This window comes from Typopeltis vanoorti, chromosome 18, assembly GCF_054136105.1.
Source record: "Typopeltis vanoorti isolate ZY-2024b chromosome 18, IOZ_Tvanoo_1.0, whole genome shotgun sequence".
Taxonomy (NCBI): Eukaryota; Metazoa; Arthropoda; class Arachnida; order Uropygi; family Thelyphonidae; genus Typopeltis; species Typopeltis vanoorti.
Genome location: NC_143566.1, coordinates 88,970,847 through 88,988,435, shown reverse-complemented (window position 1 = coordinate 88,988,435; position 17,589 = coordinate 88,970,847). Strand labels below are relative to the sequence as shown.

General features: G+C 33.9%; 1 protein-coding gene across 3 annotated transcripts in view; it reads right to left on the bottom strand.

Moving 5' to 3' along the window:
• Positions 1–11,560: 11,560 nt before the first annotated feature.
• Positions 11,561–17,589, bottom strand: part of LOC150096919 (uncharacterized) — a 68,285-nt gene continuing 62,256 nt past the window's right edge. For 2 of the 3 annotated variants that reach the window (XM_090408039.1, XM_090408037.1), the window contains exons 2-3: positions 16,982–17,132; positions 11,561–13,635 (exon numbers count right to left, since the gene is read on the bottom strand). In XM_090408039.1, coding sequence (XP_090264165.1) covers positions 12,393–13,595 — 1,203 coding nt within the window. In that variant the 5' untranslated portion in view covers positions 13,596–13,635; positions 16,982–17,132 and the 3' untranslated portion in view covers positions 11,561–12,392. The remainder of the gene's footprint in view (positions 13,636–16,981; positions 17,133–17,589) is intronic. The other variant, XM_090408040.1, reaches the window with a different exon arrangement.

The window sequence follows — 17,589 nt, the reverse complement described above, 5'->3', positions numbered from 1 at the left end:
GTATGACTAGATTTTTCGCTTGGAGAGTGGTGAATGAATGGAATACATTTCTGACTCAGTCATGAGTGCTTTCATCTGTCAGTTAGTTCAAGAATAGGTATGATAGATATTGTGTGAATAATTTGAGTCTCCAGCAATGAGTCTTCTGATTCCATGAAGATGCCCATATAATAATAATAATACTTGAATGCTGTCTAATAGTGTAGTTAGTGTAGACTAAGTTATTTTCTTGGAGAGGGTGAATGAGTGGAATGGGTTGCCAGAAGCAGTTGTGAGTGCCCCAACAGTGAATAGGTTTAAGGAGATGTATGATACGTATTACATTAATGAACAGAGTAGGTCTCCCTTGATGAGTCTTTTGACTCCATGGAGTGCCCATATAAATAATAATTAAATCTCCAATCATTATTACTGCTAATTTGCAAAGTTGGATAACTGACATGCTGGAAGTAACTGAAAGTACAATTACAGGGTGCTGTACCAGAAGTGAGCATGTTAGCTCACACTCACTCTAACCCATTCAAGGATTGGTTTCTTTTCTAGACAGTGAAGAAGCTTGAATAACTGAAATTGGTTTTTATTGGTCGGAATTTGATACAACTAGTAACCAAGTAACAGAAACTAACGGATGATCCTTTGTAATATTTGGAAATTACTCATAAGATCTCGCCACACATCAGAGTTTAATTTCATAGCTAATTATAGGACAGCTGCTTAACAATGACTGACCAAGTGCTAGCACCCACACTCCACATATTTGTATTGTGAAACAGTTCCTATGAATTCAGTATTTTTCAGTTATGTATTGATTCGTAATCTAAGCTCGTTTGTTTTAAGATGATATATGTGTATTCATCTAACCCAGAATAAGCCACCAGTTAACGTGACAAAAGTAATTGGTTACTAGTTGTATCCAATAATTCCGACCAATAAAAACCCAATTTCAGTTATCTTATTCAAGTATTTAGTGGTCAAAAATAACATTGAGTGAAGAAGCTTATTGTTGATGACCTTCATTATAACTTTTGAGATGTACTGAGGCGAGGGAAACGGGAGGATAATTTGATGACTGACTTTCTTTTTCCTTTTTTAGGAACAGGTTGCATAAAAGCTAGCTTCCAGCTCTTAGACAGATGCTAAATGAGTAGGAGAGCATGTAAAGACAATACAGGATGGATGTCAGGTGTGGAGCACAAGCTCATAGTACAACTGGATTAAATCTTCTACTGGAAGATTGCAGGAGACATCCAGAAGGAGGTTTGTGAAATGGCAAGCTAGGATTTGAATTGGTTGTATAAACAGCAGTAAGAAGAGAAGACTGATACCAAGAGATCTGTCTTATCATTAGCAGAGGTTGACATTGTTCCATCTGGATGAGAGAGATGGAACAAAGTGAGAGGCTAGAGTTTTTATGCTATTTTTCATGTTAGTGGAGTACTGGGAAAATTTATAGAGTATGGGCATCTAGTTGGGGTGAAGGACTTGTGAACACAACTCCCTCACAGGGAGTACCCAAACCCCCAATCCAATGTGGCCTTAACAGGACTCCTACAATGCTGCTATACTCAACTACTTCCAGTCACAACCTGGCTGATAATAAAGCAGCAGCAGGATTATTTGCCACCTGATAGTGTTAAAGTGTTACCAATAGATTTGGTCTGGTGCATAATATGGTAACTAGCCTGCAGAAATTGCTATACTAGTGTATCCCCAAAATGGAGGAGGTGCTGGCTTGGTTACTTAGTTGAATAATTAAAGTGTGGAGAATCTCTAGAGTGCCCCTTGCACTATAGAGATGAAACATGGAAGTAGCCACTTCACACCTCTAATAAGCAGGATAGAATTTCAATGGACAATGAAAGTCATTTACCACCTAGAGGTCTAACTGGCATTTCTGCCAACTAGGAAAGTATGCTTTTAAGGTGGTAATACTTGCTTCACCAGATCACGATTTGTGGAAACAGGCTACAAACAGGAAGTTGGGATTCAATTGGCTGGGAGAGACTATATATTGCACATCACCAGCCCATTAATGGCCCAGTATACTTTTATGAATGTAAAACATGAGTCACTAAATCTGAATTGAAAAAAGGTTAGCATAATATTATCAAAATATTAAGAAGTGACACAATATATCACCTTAAATATATTAAATAGAAAAAGAAAGAAAAAACTGCACATGAAATTTATTTATTTTTCATATTAGAAGACATGACATGTATTCCTTCCTTTCATTCCCACTTTTTATTGCTTGTTTATAGCATACAAACTGAATATTATTCCTTTCTTCAAACTTGAGCTAAAGTGTACATCATATATAAATACACAGCTGGAAGGGAGAAAAAAACATTAATATGAATATGCACAAAAATGCACCATAAATGCATGTATTATAAATACACACCCACAATGCTGCAAAATTAAATGCAACAATTTTAATCAACAGTTCTGAGTAAAAAGTTTGCAATTCTTCTTCTTATTATTATTTAAGATATGCCAAACCAAATATCAAAATAAATGTAACATGCTGACAGAAAATGTGGCTTGTTAAGAATAATTATGAAGTAGCTTGGGTGATTTACACTTGGAATTTTAATCTCTAACATAATCCTGTCTTTAAGAGTCTGCATTTATTAATGATTCATTCAAGTTTTGGAACTATTTAGGCATTTACAGATTATTGAAAAAAATATGGCAACATAATGGTAGCAAACTATAGGCCAGTTTGTATATCATGCATGACAGTGAAGGTGTTGGAGAGGCTGATTAGAAAAAGAATAGGAATTTTTCCAGAGGAGACAATGAGTTTGTTAAGGGGAGATATTAATTTAATAACCTAGTTATGTTTTATAATAGGTTAACATAATGATACTTTATCACGATTTAAATCTTAAAAAAAAAAAAGAGTTTAACATATGTAAAGGAAATATTTCTATATATTTCTCTCACTGTAACATGAGCAACATTCAGGGAAAGAGCAAAAGAATTGGTTACAGCACTCAAAATATTAACACGAGAATGAGTTAAACAGCATGAGCCACAGTTTCGTGTGTCTTTGGTTATAGCTGAGTGAACAGGAAACAACACTATTAAAGTTGCAAGGAATCAGTCCAGGTATAGTTGTGTAATTCAAAAAATAAATTACGAACAATTTATGGTGATTACTTCCCAAATCTTGGAGGTAGGCATGCAGTCTGTTCAATTAAGATTACATAAGATTGGAATCAGAGTGTTCATGCCTTGCTTCTCATGCCATCAATACTAAACACAGAATCTAATGGAATCTTGGTGTTCTTCAATTCTGATCTTAGCAAAACCAATAGCTGCCCAAAATAGCAAAGTTGACATGAACAGGTACTTGATAGACACCAAGCAAAGATAGTAGAGACAATTCATCTTTAGTAAATGGTAAAAAAAGAAGATAAATTTTGTGCTGATTTGAAAGTAGTGTAGTGTACAGATTGTATTTCCAAAGAATCCTTGCTATCTCACCTCCTTTGGTTGATTACTTCATGGAGCATGTGGAAAGCCAACTTTTTAACACATGTTTCCTCAACTTCATATCTGGCTATGTTTTGTTGATGACACATTCACAGTATGGTCCAATCTGAAACAGAATAACTTCAGTTTCTGGATAAAATAAACTCCTTATACAACTGTAGTGTTCTCTCCTTGAATACCTTAATAATCTGTAACTTTACAAGCAATATCGAATTTTCCATCTACAGGAAGCCTACTTTCACTGGCAGTTATCTACCCAGCTTCACATCATCATCCTTCACACAACAAGTATTATCAAGTCTTGTACACAGAACACATACAATTTGTTCTTCAGACTCTCTTCTTTCAGAATAATTAAATAAAATATAAACCACTTTTTGTCTAATGGAAATAAAGAAACTACTATAATTATCATTAAAGAAAATTAATCATTATTATTCTTCAGCCAAACTGCAATCTGAAGTGAAGAAGATTTCCATACCCTACCTTAAAGGGCCTTCTGAACAAATAGCAAGGATTCTCCACAAAAACAATACACTGCTTTGAGACAAGCATGAAAGTTATCTTTTATATTACCATCTACTACGGATAAATTGCCTCTGCTATCCTTGCTTGATGGCTATCAAGTACCCTGTTCATGTAGACTTTGCTTTTTGGGCACACTGGCTGTTCTTCTAAGGTCAGAATCAAAGAACATCAAGATTACATAAGATTTATAGAATCAGAGGATTCAGGCTTTGCTTCTCATGCCATCAGCACCAGACAAAGAGTTCAAAGGAATCAGACAAATAAGTTACACTAGAGTAGATTTAAATTCAATTGCCTATTTCTTGTTTTATAATAAATTTAGTTTAATCCTTTATCCAAGTGTGGGAACAAAGTTTGCACCTGAAAGTATCTTCAGGAATGGGGTAAGGTGGTACAACACTGGGCAACTCATTGCAAAGGTGGAGCAAGCTAACATCACTCCTATCTCAGTATCTCCCATAATGCAAAACACATCTCCTTGCGGACATGTATAATGTTATGCATTAAGGGAAGGGCCACTAGTTTCAACCTTTATTGAGGTCTCTTCAGTGGGAGCCAGGCCCAAGTGGAGATACTGGGTAGAAGCATTAGCAAGGTCATCTCTACCTATAGGAGTTGCCAAATGGTGTGCCACCATTTTACTAAATTACTTTGGATTTAGAGAAAGATGTTGAAAGTTTATTTTTCACTTGGTTAGACTATAATAAATTTAGTTTAATCCTTTATCAAATGTGAGCAAACAAAGTTTGTGCCTGAAAGTATCTTCAGGACTGGGGTAAGGTGGTACAACACCAGGTAACTCATTGCAAAGGTGGAGCAAGCTAACATCACTCCTATCTCAGTATCTCCCATAATGCAAAACACATCTCCTTGCAGACATGTATAATGTTATGCATTAAGGGATAAAGAGTTTTTGGATAAAAATTGGATAACGGATTAAACTAAATTTATTATAGTTTAACCAAGTGAAAAATAAACTTTCAAAATGCCTATTTCTTGATTATGGTTAGAATCCAAATCGGACAGCACTAATTAATTTATGAACCTATAAGAGTTGGTGGGCATATATGAGTTAAGAGTTGGAAAAGATTGAAGCCAGGAGGTTAGCCTTATCTTTTCATTAAGTTGTAAGGTATCATCTAAAACATCGAATTACAGGATAATAACCACAGTAATTAAATTTAATGAAAGTACAGATATTTCATACTGAAAATAACTGTACATCATCAGTGTATAGAAACAAGCAAATCAAAGAATAGGAATACAAGGTGCATACAATAAAATCAGTTTACCAATTGAAAACGGTTGTGAGCTTGAAATTAATATATTAATAAATAATATTATTAAATCTATTTTTGATGTTTCCATATAATGAAAATCTCCCAAAACTTTTGGGATGAAGTACTTTTGATGATGTACTGTTATTTTCAGTAACTTTCATTCAGGTTAATTACTGTGGTTATCGTGTAATTTGTTGTTTATAGCCACAGGTAGCTTTAAAGAATGGTATTATCTGGATATGAGAAGTTGTGAAAGCATGCAGGGAGAGAAGTTGCCACACTACCTCAACAGGACAGAAATCTCAACTACTGTTTGACTAGTAGACAATTTTTTTGTATTGGACCTTTTCAAAGATTTTTTTTTAACAGATGGTAGCAGTGCAAGCTTAGTGAACAGCTGAGGTTTTAGATTCAGGCAACTTGACAACTCTCCTAATGTTTGCTAAATGTGTTAAAGCATGGACCCTACTGTGCTCATCGTATGATCATAATTCAACTCAAAACTTACAAAATAATTTTCTTCTCATTTATTCCCTCTATTGATTCTTTGGAACAATCTTCCCTCCTGTTTATACCCTAAAAGGTTCACCTGCAGGGCTTCAAATTCAAATTATTATGTGTGGGATTACCATGAAAACTTTAAAGTTTGAAGGTGAAATGCAGCAAGTAGTTGAGACCTGATGTGACTTGAAAAATGCTATGTTTTATCTCTCAAGTGAGGTGAGGTTTTCATACCATGTAAAAAAATAAATAAAAAATACTAGAATAAATAAAATATAGAAAGTAAAATATAAAAATAAATAAAAATAATATCAAAAAAGTTAAAAATTTTTTGCCTACCCTACTAATGCACTATAGGTTCATAACCTTTCATGAAATTATATAAAAAAAAATTTAAAAAAAGTATTGCTGTATTAAAATACTACTATATTGCTATATTTCACCTCATCCTGAGTGGGCATAATTTCCCTTGTTATCATTAACAGTACTTTCTCCTGCTTTTTGGTCCGTCCTTTCCTCTCCTCAAAGAATATTCTCACAAGTTTCACATGTGCTGCAAATAATCCTTCAGCACACCAACTCAATCAATGCCACAAACTGAACATCCTTATTTCTGATGTGCTTCACATACCTTGCTTCAGACTACTAACACAGAGTCTATGAAGAACCGTAATTTATGCATCATTTCTATCTTGAATACTTACTGGTGTATAACCCCACCATTTTCCCTCTCAATCATTATAATTCCACAAATTTCTGTGACATAACTCAATCTAAGGCCATTTCATCTGCCATCTATCTCTTCTCACTCTCCATACTCTTTATTGCTGATTTTCTTATGACAACAACTATGGCAATAATTTATTTTGGTTAAAGGGTTTGAATATAGCTGCCTACTTCACATAAAAAGTTGATCTTAATATCTCCAAGTTTGATATCAGGTTCAATGTAGTCTTCCTTTAAAATTGAATCCACACTGATTGTAAGTGGTTAGAGCATGTTACCAGTTATTTGAGCAGTTATTGCCTTGGCAACCATAACTTTTCAAGGTCTATAAATCTTAAGCACAGATCCTTGGGATATTATTCCTAAGAATTCTCCACTATTTGTATGATATGCCTCCAATTTTGATTACTTTTTCCCCCAGTAGCAAGGCTATTTTATTTTGAAGAAATGGGTCAAAACACTTAAAATTAATTTGGACTTACATAAAGAAATGCAAAAAAAGAACATAGCTCTGTGGCTATGTTCATTGCTACAGCCACACTGTTAATTGTTAGTAGGAAAGATTAAAAAAAAAAAAAAAAAAGCACACCAGAAGGAGAACATGCAGTGAGAATTAAGAAAAATGGAGAAAGTAACGGTAACAGAAAAACTTATGAAAAGCGATTTTTTTTTTTTTTTTTTAAATATTTTTGCTGGCCTGGTTGGCTGCTGAGTGATTAGCATATCTGCTCTCTCCAACCAACAAGCTACGGGTTCAAATCCCAGCATGACATGGATGGTTGTGATTGTCTTTATGTAGGAGATGAATTTCATCACTCAATGTAAGACCACCACCCTGCTTACTGGAGGCCTGAAGTGGCTTGCAAAAAGTTCCATATTTGATCTCTAGAGCAAAATTTCTGAAGCAGGTAAAAAAAATAAATGAAAAATACAAAAATCAATCAGTATATATATATATATAAAAATCCTTAACACACCCAGAGTATGATGTGTATGTGTCAATATATATGCCAAAAGGAAATTCAAAAATTCAAAATAACACAATTTTAGTATTGGAAAGAAGTCATCTTGGTGTCAAAAGACTGGAATATGATATACAGAATAAAAAGAATATGATATACAGATAAGAAATTAAACCAAAGTCTCTGACATCATAGGAAGAGTGAAACGGCAAAGAAGTGGCAAAGGGCTGGACATATATTGCTCAAAGATGGGATCAAATGATGGACAAAAGAATTACTAGACTGGATTCTACAGGAGGAAAAATGACCACAACACTGACCAAAATCACGGTGGATCGATAATATCATCAGATTTGCAGGAGTGACACGTTGATGGAATGCTACTGACAGATAGTTTTTGAGTAATCTTGGAAAGGCTTTCATTCAGCAGTGGACTGACAATGGATTTTATATATATATATAAAATCTTTGGAGTCGGCTCAGTACAAGAGAAAATGAACACACACACACACACACACACAAAATTAAGTTTACATATATATCAACATAAGAATAAAGTTTTTTTTTTTTATGTGTAGGTGTAGCACAACCTATACTGCATCAACATTTGTGTGGGATAGAGATTGATCTAGAAGGAATCAACTGATATCGTTCTTGAACAAATATAAATTGCAATTCTTCGAAAACACAGGATGATGAAAGATGTTCTAGAAGGCAAAGATAGAGAAGATACAAGAAGAAGAAGAAAAGCTACCTTTGTATGTCTGAAATTGGATTCTGTGTGGGTAATTGGCAGTTGTCATCTGCATATTAATAAAATCACAGGTAATTTTATTAATATAGAAGAAATACGAGTCCAAGCTCGCTCATGGAACTACCTAACAAATAGATGCATATCAACATACCTTATTGTGAATGAAATATGCCTGTAAGAAAGTGATCACTGTTCTCTGTGTAGAGCATCAAAGATTTTATGGTCAGATTTTAGTTCATCACCCAAAATGATGATGAGAACATATCATTCTAATGCAGGGATGATTTTGGTTACGAATTTAGTTATTGTAGTGATGTGGTTTTTAGACCAAAAAAATAATGTTTTTTTTTTAGAAAGCTTAAGAAGCTATAATAAATGTAATGCGTTTAAGTCATAAATAGTTAAACATAAAAATCAACCCACAAAGAATGTCCAAGAAAATAACACTGTCCAAAGATCTGTGTATTATTCAAGATAAGAGAAGGTGAAATCAGATTCTTCCTCCCAGAAAAAAATAAATAAATAAAATAAAAAATAGAAGAAAGGTTTGTTTTCAATGAAACTGACTATATTGTCCTCATTCCAATGAAGAACAGAATAGAAGTCAGGATTTAAAATGTTAGTTGGATGATTTTGAAGCCTGCTGCTCAAGGCACTTCTTTATTAGTCTAGAAGTCTAAAGAAAGAAAGAAAGTCATGCACCATGAGATGTAGTGGGTGGCCTGCCTAAATGACAAAGGAAGCAAGAACGAACACAGTACATGTCCAGTGGGCAATAGACAACTATATCACTGATGGACTGAGACAGTTCAATGTCAGAAGTCATTAATTAACAAATATGCTTACAGGTAGCAAAGAAGTAACTACAGATGGCCTTCATTATTTTAGGGAGGAGTGAGGAACACCAAGATACTACTTCATCAGCAAATTTATATCTGCCTTTATTTTATTTTATTTATTTTTTTAAAGAACAGACTGGTAGGTGCTAACTTCTAGGCTGCATAACAATAGCAGATGACAAAAAAAATATGGGTATTCCAGGAGGCATTTTTTTTAGTACAATTGGGAAGGTTACCATCAAGTTCAAAATACTTTATGGTGTTTCAAGCTAGTCATGATTCTTCTCACTACTTCTTTCTGGCAGTATCGCCTTCCATTCTAAAAACACCCAAGTCATTTAGTGCTTTTTTGGAATGATAGGAGGTGATTTGTCTATGTTATCAATGCAAAATGAGAGGCTATGAATGATATCAGTTGAGGTCAGCTCTATCTTCAGGTGATGCTACAGTGGGTAAACAAAATTTTTACATTTGGCTCTTTCAAAATCAGATCTGGATTTAATGCAAAGTTAGACAGAGCCCTTGGTCAGAAAGACCTGGGTTCAATTCTCGTCCATGACATGAGAAACCTTCATCTGGTCTCTTTCAATTAAAGGTGGGTTAGCCAATTTCATACGGAGGTACAGGGTTTTTTCACCTGGAAAGTCGGGTATATATTCCTCAGAACAGGCAAACCGGCCCCGTGAACATACACACAGATCTACTTAATACTTAATCCCTCATTAGGAGGGCTCAACCCATCCTAAGGATGGGGAGCGGAAAGGGGGAAATCCCATACAAAATAAATAATAATACTTGCTTATTTGGACTGCCTTAATATGGTTTTAAAGTGCTATAAAAGGTGAAAATTCTGAGTATAATGAGAAATTAAGGTCCTCCATTCAAGATATTATTTTTGTTTTCTAATTATTTCTCCAGTTAATTTCCATTAAATGAATTAAAATAGCAGTCTGACCAAGAAAAGTGAGCCGAAATTATAGAGGTCCTTGGCACTATTAAGATATAACGCAGACAGTTCTGGGAATGTTGGAAGTTTTTTCCCACTTGGTTAGACTATAACAAATTTAGTTTAATCCTTTATCCAAGTGATAGCAAACAAAGTTTACGCCTGAAGCATCTTCAGGACTGAGGCAACTTGTGGTAAAGGTGAACCAAGTTCTCATCACTCCTTGTCTTAGTATTTCCCATAATGCAAAGCACATCTCAAAACTTCCAACATCTTTCTCTAAATCCAATGTAATTTAATAATAAGGTGGTACACCTTTTGGCAACTCGTACAGGTAAATATGACTTCTCCATTGCTTCTGCCTTAGTATCACCACTTCTGGGTCTGGCTCCCACTGACGAGACTTCAATAAAGGTCGAAACCGGTTGGAAGCTTGGGTGATGGATGGCAATGCTGTAGCCCATGAAGTTAACTGAGGTACGGCTGTTGTTGTTACCCCTCAGATGACATATGAGCAAATGAGTGGCTCTGCTTGGTGGTGGGGTGAGCCTGTTACTTAGGGGAACAATGCTGAGTTTTTGGAGTTTGACCTGTACTTGAACATTCAATAAAGGTCGAAACCAGTCTGGTAGTGGCCCTTCCCTTAATGTATAGCATTATACATGTCTACAAGGAGATGTGCTTTGCACATTATGGGAAATACTAAGACAAGGAGTGATGAGAGCTTGGTCCACCTTTACCACAAGTTGCCTTAGTCCTGAAGATACTTCAGGCACAAACTTTGTTTGCTTACACTTGGATAAAGGATTAAACTAAATTTATTACACAGTTCTGGGAATGTTATTCTGTAGGAGAGGAAACTTGTATTGTACTAGGTTATGGTTTTAGTGTTATTATCTAAAGAGATCTGGCTTTTACAGACTAAGGAACTGATTAGGATCAAACTGTATAAGTTATGAAATCAAAAGTGTTGGGAGATGAAGTCATATTCTGATTGATAACTCATCCCACGATGAGTCTCTAACTCTATGGAGGTCAGATGTTAGTAATAACAGAAATGGATGAATTGTTGAAATTGTTTACATTATATTAAATTGGAGTATTATATATCAAGCAAAAATTTTAATCTTCTTCATGACACTTTTTTGTACCATAGTAATATAAATTCCATACAATGCTAGAACACATTACCAAAAACGATACCATGTCAACTTACTACTGTCTCAAAGTTATGCTTTATAAAAACTTGTCTTCACAATTTGCCTTTGGAATCAAAACAAAATCAATTAAATTAAATACAACTGCTGGCCTTCTTCCCATTTTAAATGTTTATTTTAATATGCTTTATATATATATATATATATATATATATTTATTTATGTTATTTGGAAATAAATTAGTTATTTTCTATTTTACCATTCAGCTATATAGCCATATACGTTATTTTGCTTAAAAAAAAAAAAAAAAAATATATATATATATATTGTATTTAAATTATATTTTCTTTATGGAAGAAGGGTAAAGATTCAGACAGAATAATTTTTTACCTCATTATAATGAAACAAAATGTGTAAAAAAATACATTACAATAATAACTTATTTAACCTCATTTGAAATAAAGTAAAAACACAGTTCATTTTTTTAAATGGCATTTTTTCCAAGTTGTTTCTATATATGGTGATATTTCTGCAACAAATTTTCTATATGGGAAAGTTCAGCACTTCCTAATTAATGACATCACTAACCAAGTGACAATGACAGCAGAAGCATTTAACATTTTATCCAGGAATGAAATGATATACCTACTGTTAACTGCTGTTGAGATAGGCTATAGAATTTATATATACATAGTAAGACTAGAACCATGGATGGTCTAAGAAGGACAGGAAGAAAGAAGAAACATATTAACATTTACTTTTTCTTATTAGTATTATCTACTTGTAAATGAAAAATTAACTCTATATCTATATTACATTCAGCAGTACTGTGTACATTTTATTGGAAATATTTTAACTATTGAAGAATATATTTTAAAACATAAATTTCATTTACTTTCATGCACAATACTGTTGTTCTCCAATTATTTAGCACAAGCTTAGTAGAACAATGGTTTTTATAGCAGAATTAATAAGGCAATGTAATAAATGTTCAAAGTTGCATACTACTATATAATGCTTGACTCAGCACAATATACGATCATACATGCCAAGAAGAATTTCAAAAGGCAGCAGAGTACAACATGCTCTATGTTCTACCTGAAAGCATGTATTAAAAGTGAAGTTAAAAGCTTTTAGCACAATCATCACAAATGCAACTTTAAAGGCATAAATGGTGTTTTAAGAACAAGATTAACTATTATGAAAACATTTTCTTCATAGCTGTGGCATAGTATTTATTTAGAAGCTGCATTCGAGTTTTCAACAAATTCAACTGGTGTAATATGACGGGATCATGTGGCCTCAACTGTAAAGCATGTTCTAAGTCTTGTTGAGCACTTTCGTATTCCTGGAGATGAATTAATGCCGTTCCACGGCGATACAATGCTTTAACAGACTGTTCTTGCAATTTTAGTGCTTTGGTGCAATTTTTAACAACTGACTCATAATTTTCATGTTTCATTTGACATGCGCCAAGGTTTAAATAACAAGAAAATTTTAAACCTCCAATATTCATTCCTTCTTCATGTGCTTCATGTTCTGGTGGGATATCATGTTCAAGTGATATTAAATATTTAAGAGCAAGAGAAAATCTGCGAAAAGCCTGTTCATATTTTCCAGATTCATATAATTCAACTCCCTTATTTTTGTGGAAACAAGCTCTACGCCATTTCTCTGTGATGCTCATTTCCCAGATTTCTGGTTCCTTTGTGAAACTTAAAAGTTGAACTTTAACTGCAACTTCAAACCTACTTTCATTTCTTGAGCATACTTCACTTTCTTGTAAAACAGAGCTGGATTCTTCAGTACCTTTAATTTCAAGTTCTTCAGAACTGGATTCTTCAATATGATCACTTTTACTTTCTAACGCATCAGAACTGTGTTCATCAGCAAGTTCAGCTTTGCTTTCTAGTCCATCAGAACCAGGTCCTTCGGCACCATTATCTTCCACTTCAGGCTTAGTACTTTCACATCTACTATCTTCCTGTAATTCATTTTCATCTCTGTCTCCAGTCTCATGGCTTTTAGAAGTTGCTTTCACTTCATTATCTACTGCAGTAACAGTTGCATCATCCCCACGTTCTTCAGAGCTGTCATTTTCTTCTCTAGATGGCAGGTTAAAAAACATTTCACACACTTCTTCTTCTTTCATTGTTCTAACACAAGCTTCAAGTAATCTATCAATGCTTTCATCCATATTTCCAATAATTATTTCCTGAATACTTTCACCATCAGTTTTCATCATAACCTTTTTTTCATCTTCCAAAATTTTAATTTTACAAACAGAACCATCTTGGGGTGTGCAGAATCCAAATCCATCTATAGTAATAATTTTTTTGAATAAACCATCAGGTGCAGTCCATGTCTTGGAAATAGATGGGCAAGCAGCTTCAGATGACATAACTACTGTATATTTTCCTCAAATGATAACTTCAAAAATCCTGAAAGAACAAACAAGAAATTAATACTTTTATAATGTAATTAACATTATTATTATTATTATTATTATTTGTAGATCATGCACCTCCACAGAATCCATAGACTCATTGTAGAAGGACATAAAATGTATTATACCTCTTCTTAAATTCATTCACCAATGAAGCACTCATCACTTCCAATGGTTGCCTGCTTCACTTAACACATGGAATGAGAAAACTAGACTTTACACCCTTGATGACTATTCACTTACTCAACTTTCAGAGATAATCGCTTGTTCCTTCCCCACTTATCATGAAATGAAAATTTCCCCTTATATCTGATACTATTAAATCAATTACTAATTTTACTAACCACATTTCTACATCATTATTCTCTCTATCCATCTTTTTTCACCAGACTTTGATGCAACATTCTGTCAATCTACCCTCATAAACATCATTCTAGATGGATGTTATCTTGGTCATGCCTGTAAGCCTTCACTACATTAACCCTTCCCACAGAACCTATTTGACATATTAGTGCAAAGTCTAGATGTGATCTTATAAAGCCTTATAAAGACAAAGAATAACCATGGTCATCCCATACATTAAAGGGTTATAAGAAAAAATCAACAGAATCCTACAACATTATAACCTCAATGCCACCTTTAAACCACCCACTAAACTTAAAACCATATTCAACTCCTCTAAGGATCCTCTCCTCCCATTAGCACATCCTGGAGTCTATTGGATCCACTGCACCTGTAACTTACCGTACATTGGTGAAACAGGATGGACAATCCCTATACGCAAGAAAGAACACATCAGACACATTAAATATAACCATTATGGTGAAGCAGGCCTCTCAGACCATGCACTCAACACCTTACACCAAATCAACTGGAAAAGCACCTACTCCTTACACCGCACAAAAACCTGGCGTGAAAGGAAATTTAAGGAATCCTGTGAAATCCTGATAAACCACCCAAATATCAACAACAAAGATGAAAATTCCAAGGATCTGGATGGCACACATTCAGCCTACCTAATATGAAAGATCCAGCATAAGTCAGGACTCTAGCCAATCCTTAGCTAGTATTAGAAACCATTCCATACCAACTAGCTGGAATGATGTTAATATATGTATATAGTAGACAACACTAATAATAGGACTCTAGCGTTGATGTATAATTTTTTATTTTTATTTTATTTTATATATATATATATATATGTTAACGATACCAAGCAATTTTAAACTTGGTTTTACTCCATTTCCCAAGTAAGCAAACAGACAAACAAGTCAAGTTTGCGCCTGCAAGTGTTGCAAGTCTAGCTGATCCTACAAGTAGTGCAAGACCAAGGCAACTCGTGGTAAAGGTGGTATAAGCTCTGATCACTAATCTTAATATTTACCCTTAATGCCAAAACACATCTCCTAGAAGAGATGTATGATGTTTTGTATTAAAGGCAAGGGGGCCACTACCCAGACCGGTTTCGACCTTTATTGAGGTCTCATCAGTGGGAGCCAGGCTAGAAATACCAAGATTTTAGTAATACACAGCTTATAAGTATTTTACCAGAACAAGTTACCATAAGGTGTTTTAACCTTATTAAATAAAAATCTCAGGAGGAGATATATATATATATATATATTTTTTTTTTTTCTCACCGGAGGTCAGGCCAACAATTGTTGTAGCAGTTGGTCATTGTCTTTAACAAACCAGTTTGATTGTAGTATAGCTTGTTTCCTGTGTATAGTTGTATGCTCCAGAAAATGACCTTGACATAAAGGTCAAAACATCGAATGTAGATTTTAGTTATATTAAACTAAAGTTTTTATTCAAACACAGTAGTTGGCTGCCTATTCAGCCTATTCTACATACAGTATATTCACCAATGAAATTAGATTTTTATCATATAGAGAAACTAACAGACAAACCATGTTTGATGTGAATTAGGAAAGGGATAGACAGTTATTCATCCTAATCATTCTGCATTTGTTCAGATGTTTTGCTATTCCAAATGAAGCAGCATGAGAGAATATCGAAGTGATATCAAAGAGATCAGGAATATCTTATGGGAATCTTCTTGGAGCAACTTTTGAGAATCTGTAAGCAGGATACTGGTATTTGGGAAAACACTACATTTCAGAGAAAACAAAACTGCACACAGAATATGGGCTCTTCTCCAACACTGATCAAAATCATACTTCTTCAGCATACTCTACACCATTTTGTAATAATGAGTCAGTTCTTCCTTTCAATACTACTAGCCAATGTTGGTTGCCTTTGTCTGGATCCAACATTCTAGTTGGTCCTGAAATGCTGGCCAGTCAAGTTTTAACATATATTTTTTTTAAGCCATGTTGCAACAGCAGTGCAGTATAACATGACATGTTGCAGTATTGTAAGAGATATATACCTCTACCACTGTGAAACTCTCACAATATAAGACATAGTGCATTATTCAAATATTGCTTATTTATAGGCATTCATCCTTCCAGGCACAATAAGCAAGAGTCCATACCAAGAAACAGCTCCAAATCATTATACCTCTACCACTAACATTCACAGTTGGAATTATGCATCTGAGAATAATGCAGACATCCTATTCTAATTGCTTTTTTTTTTTTTTTTTGCATCAGTGTTCAGTGTTGTTTTGCTACAATTCACATTTGGTTTATGTGCCAAGTAACCTTCCATAGAAACTCAGATTGTGCAGTTCATTATAAGTGGCTTACTATTATCCTGAAACTGTAGATGTTTTGAATTCTTGCTGATCATTTCTAGACTAGACTAGACTACCAACACTGCCATACTAGTTCTGTACACCTTTTGGTTCCTTTGGACTTTCCTGGATCTTTAGTGTGTTTCTTAGTTGAGGTGACACCCTCACTGACATGACATAAAACATTGAGATATCTTCCAACAATCAGCAAAAACCATATAACTGACTCTACAAGCAAACAGATATGCCTAAATTATGTAGGCGGAAGTTCTTTTATTTTTGAAATCAGCAGTATTCGTTATATAAGCAAATCTTTATATCTCAGAGATATTTAGCTAGCTAATAAAAAGGAAACTTAATACAATCTACAAATGAATGCAATGAAATATATGATTTATGGATTTTAGGTAATGAACTTGTAATATAATCAGTCTATCAACAATGTTAGAATCCTGTGATTATATTGTAGATTATTCAGAGTGTATAAAACATTTCCTTGTACCCATTTGTAGAACTGTATCAACTCTCTGTCTCTCAAAGGTCATCAGATACTTCAGCCACCATGAATAAATAACAAAATGATTACTCATATTAATATATATATATAAATAAATAAAATTTAATGTCATTAAGAGTAACTTACCATTTTCAAAAAAAAGATGAACAAATTTGCATTTCTTTACGTTGATATAAAAATTTCTTTGCCAAATTTCACATTATAGCATGCTTCTCATCTATCAAAATATAGGTAGCTGCTTAGCAGAAGTGCAGTAAATCTGATGGTATGAACAACCCTGCACAAATATACATTGGAGTTTTGTCCATTAATGAAAGACAGTTTATTTGCGTTTGCCAACATTACAGAAAAACAAATTATAAACTAATTATTCACGTGTATAGATTTACTTTTGAATTCTTCTATAAAATATTTGTATTTACAGTATTATATTATATTATTCTAGGCCTCCAAGGAATCACAAGACCATTGCAAAAGGTTCTTATGTCTTACACTATAAATATCACCAGTTCAAAGAAGCTCTATTCACAACTCTCCATACAGGAAATCTATTTTTTGCTTTAATTTTTATGGCTATTTTGCCTATTTTTCTTTAGAAGTACCCCTTGTATAAAGTCACTGGCTTTTTACTCAGTTTATTTAAGGCATTAATGATATTTTAGAGACATAGATAAACGAAAAATATATGGAAGGAATAATTTTGGACATACACAGGATGTTCGAGGTTGTCTTCT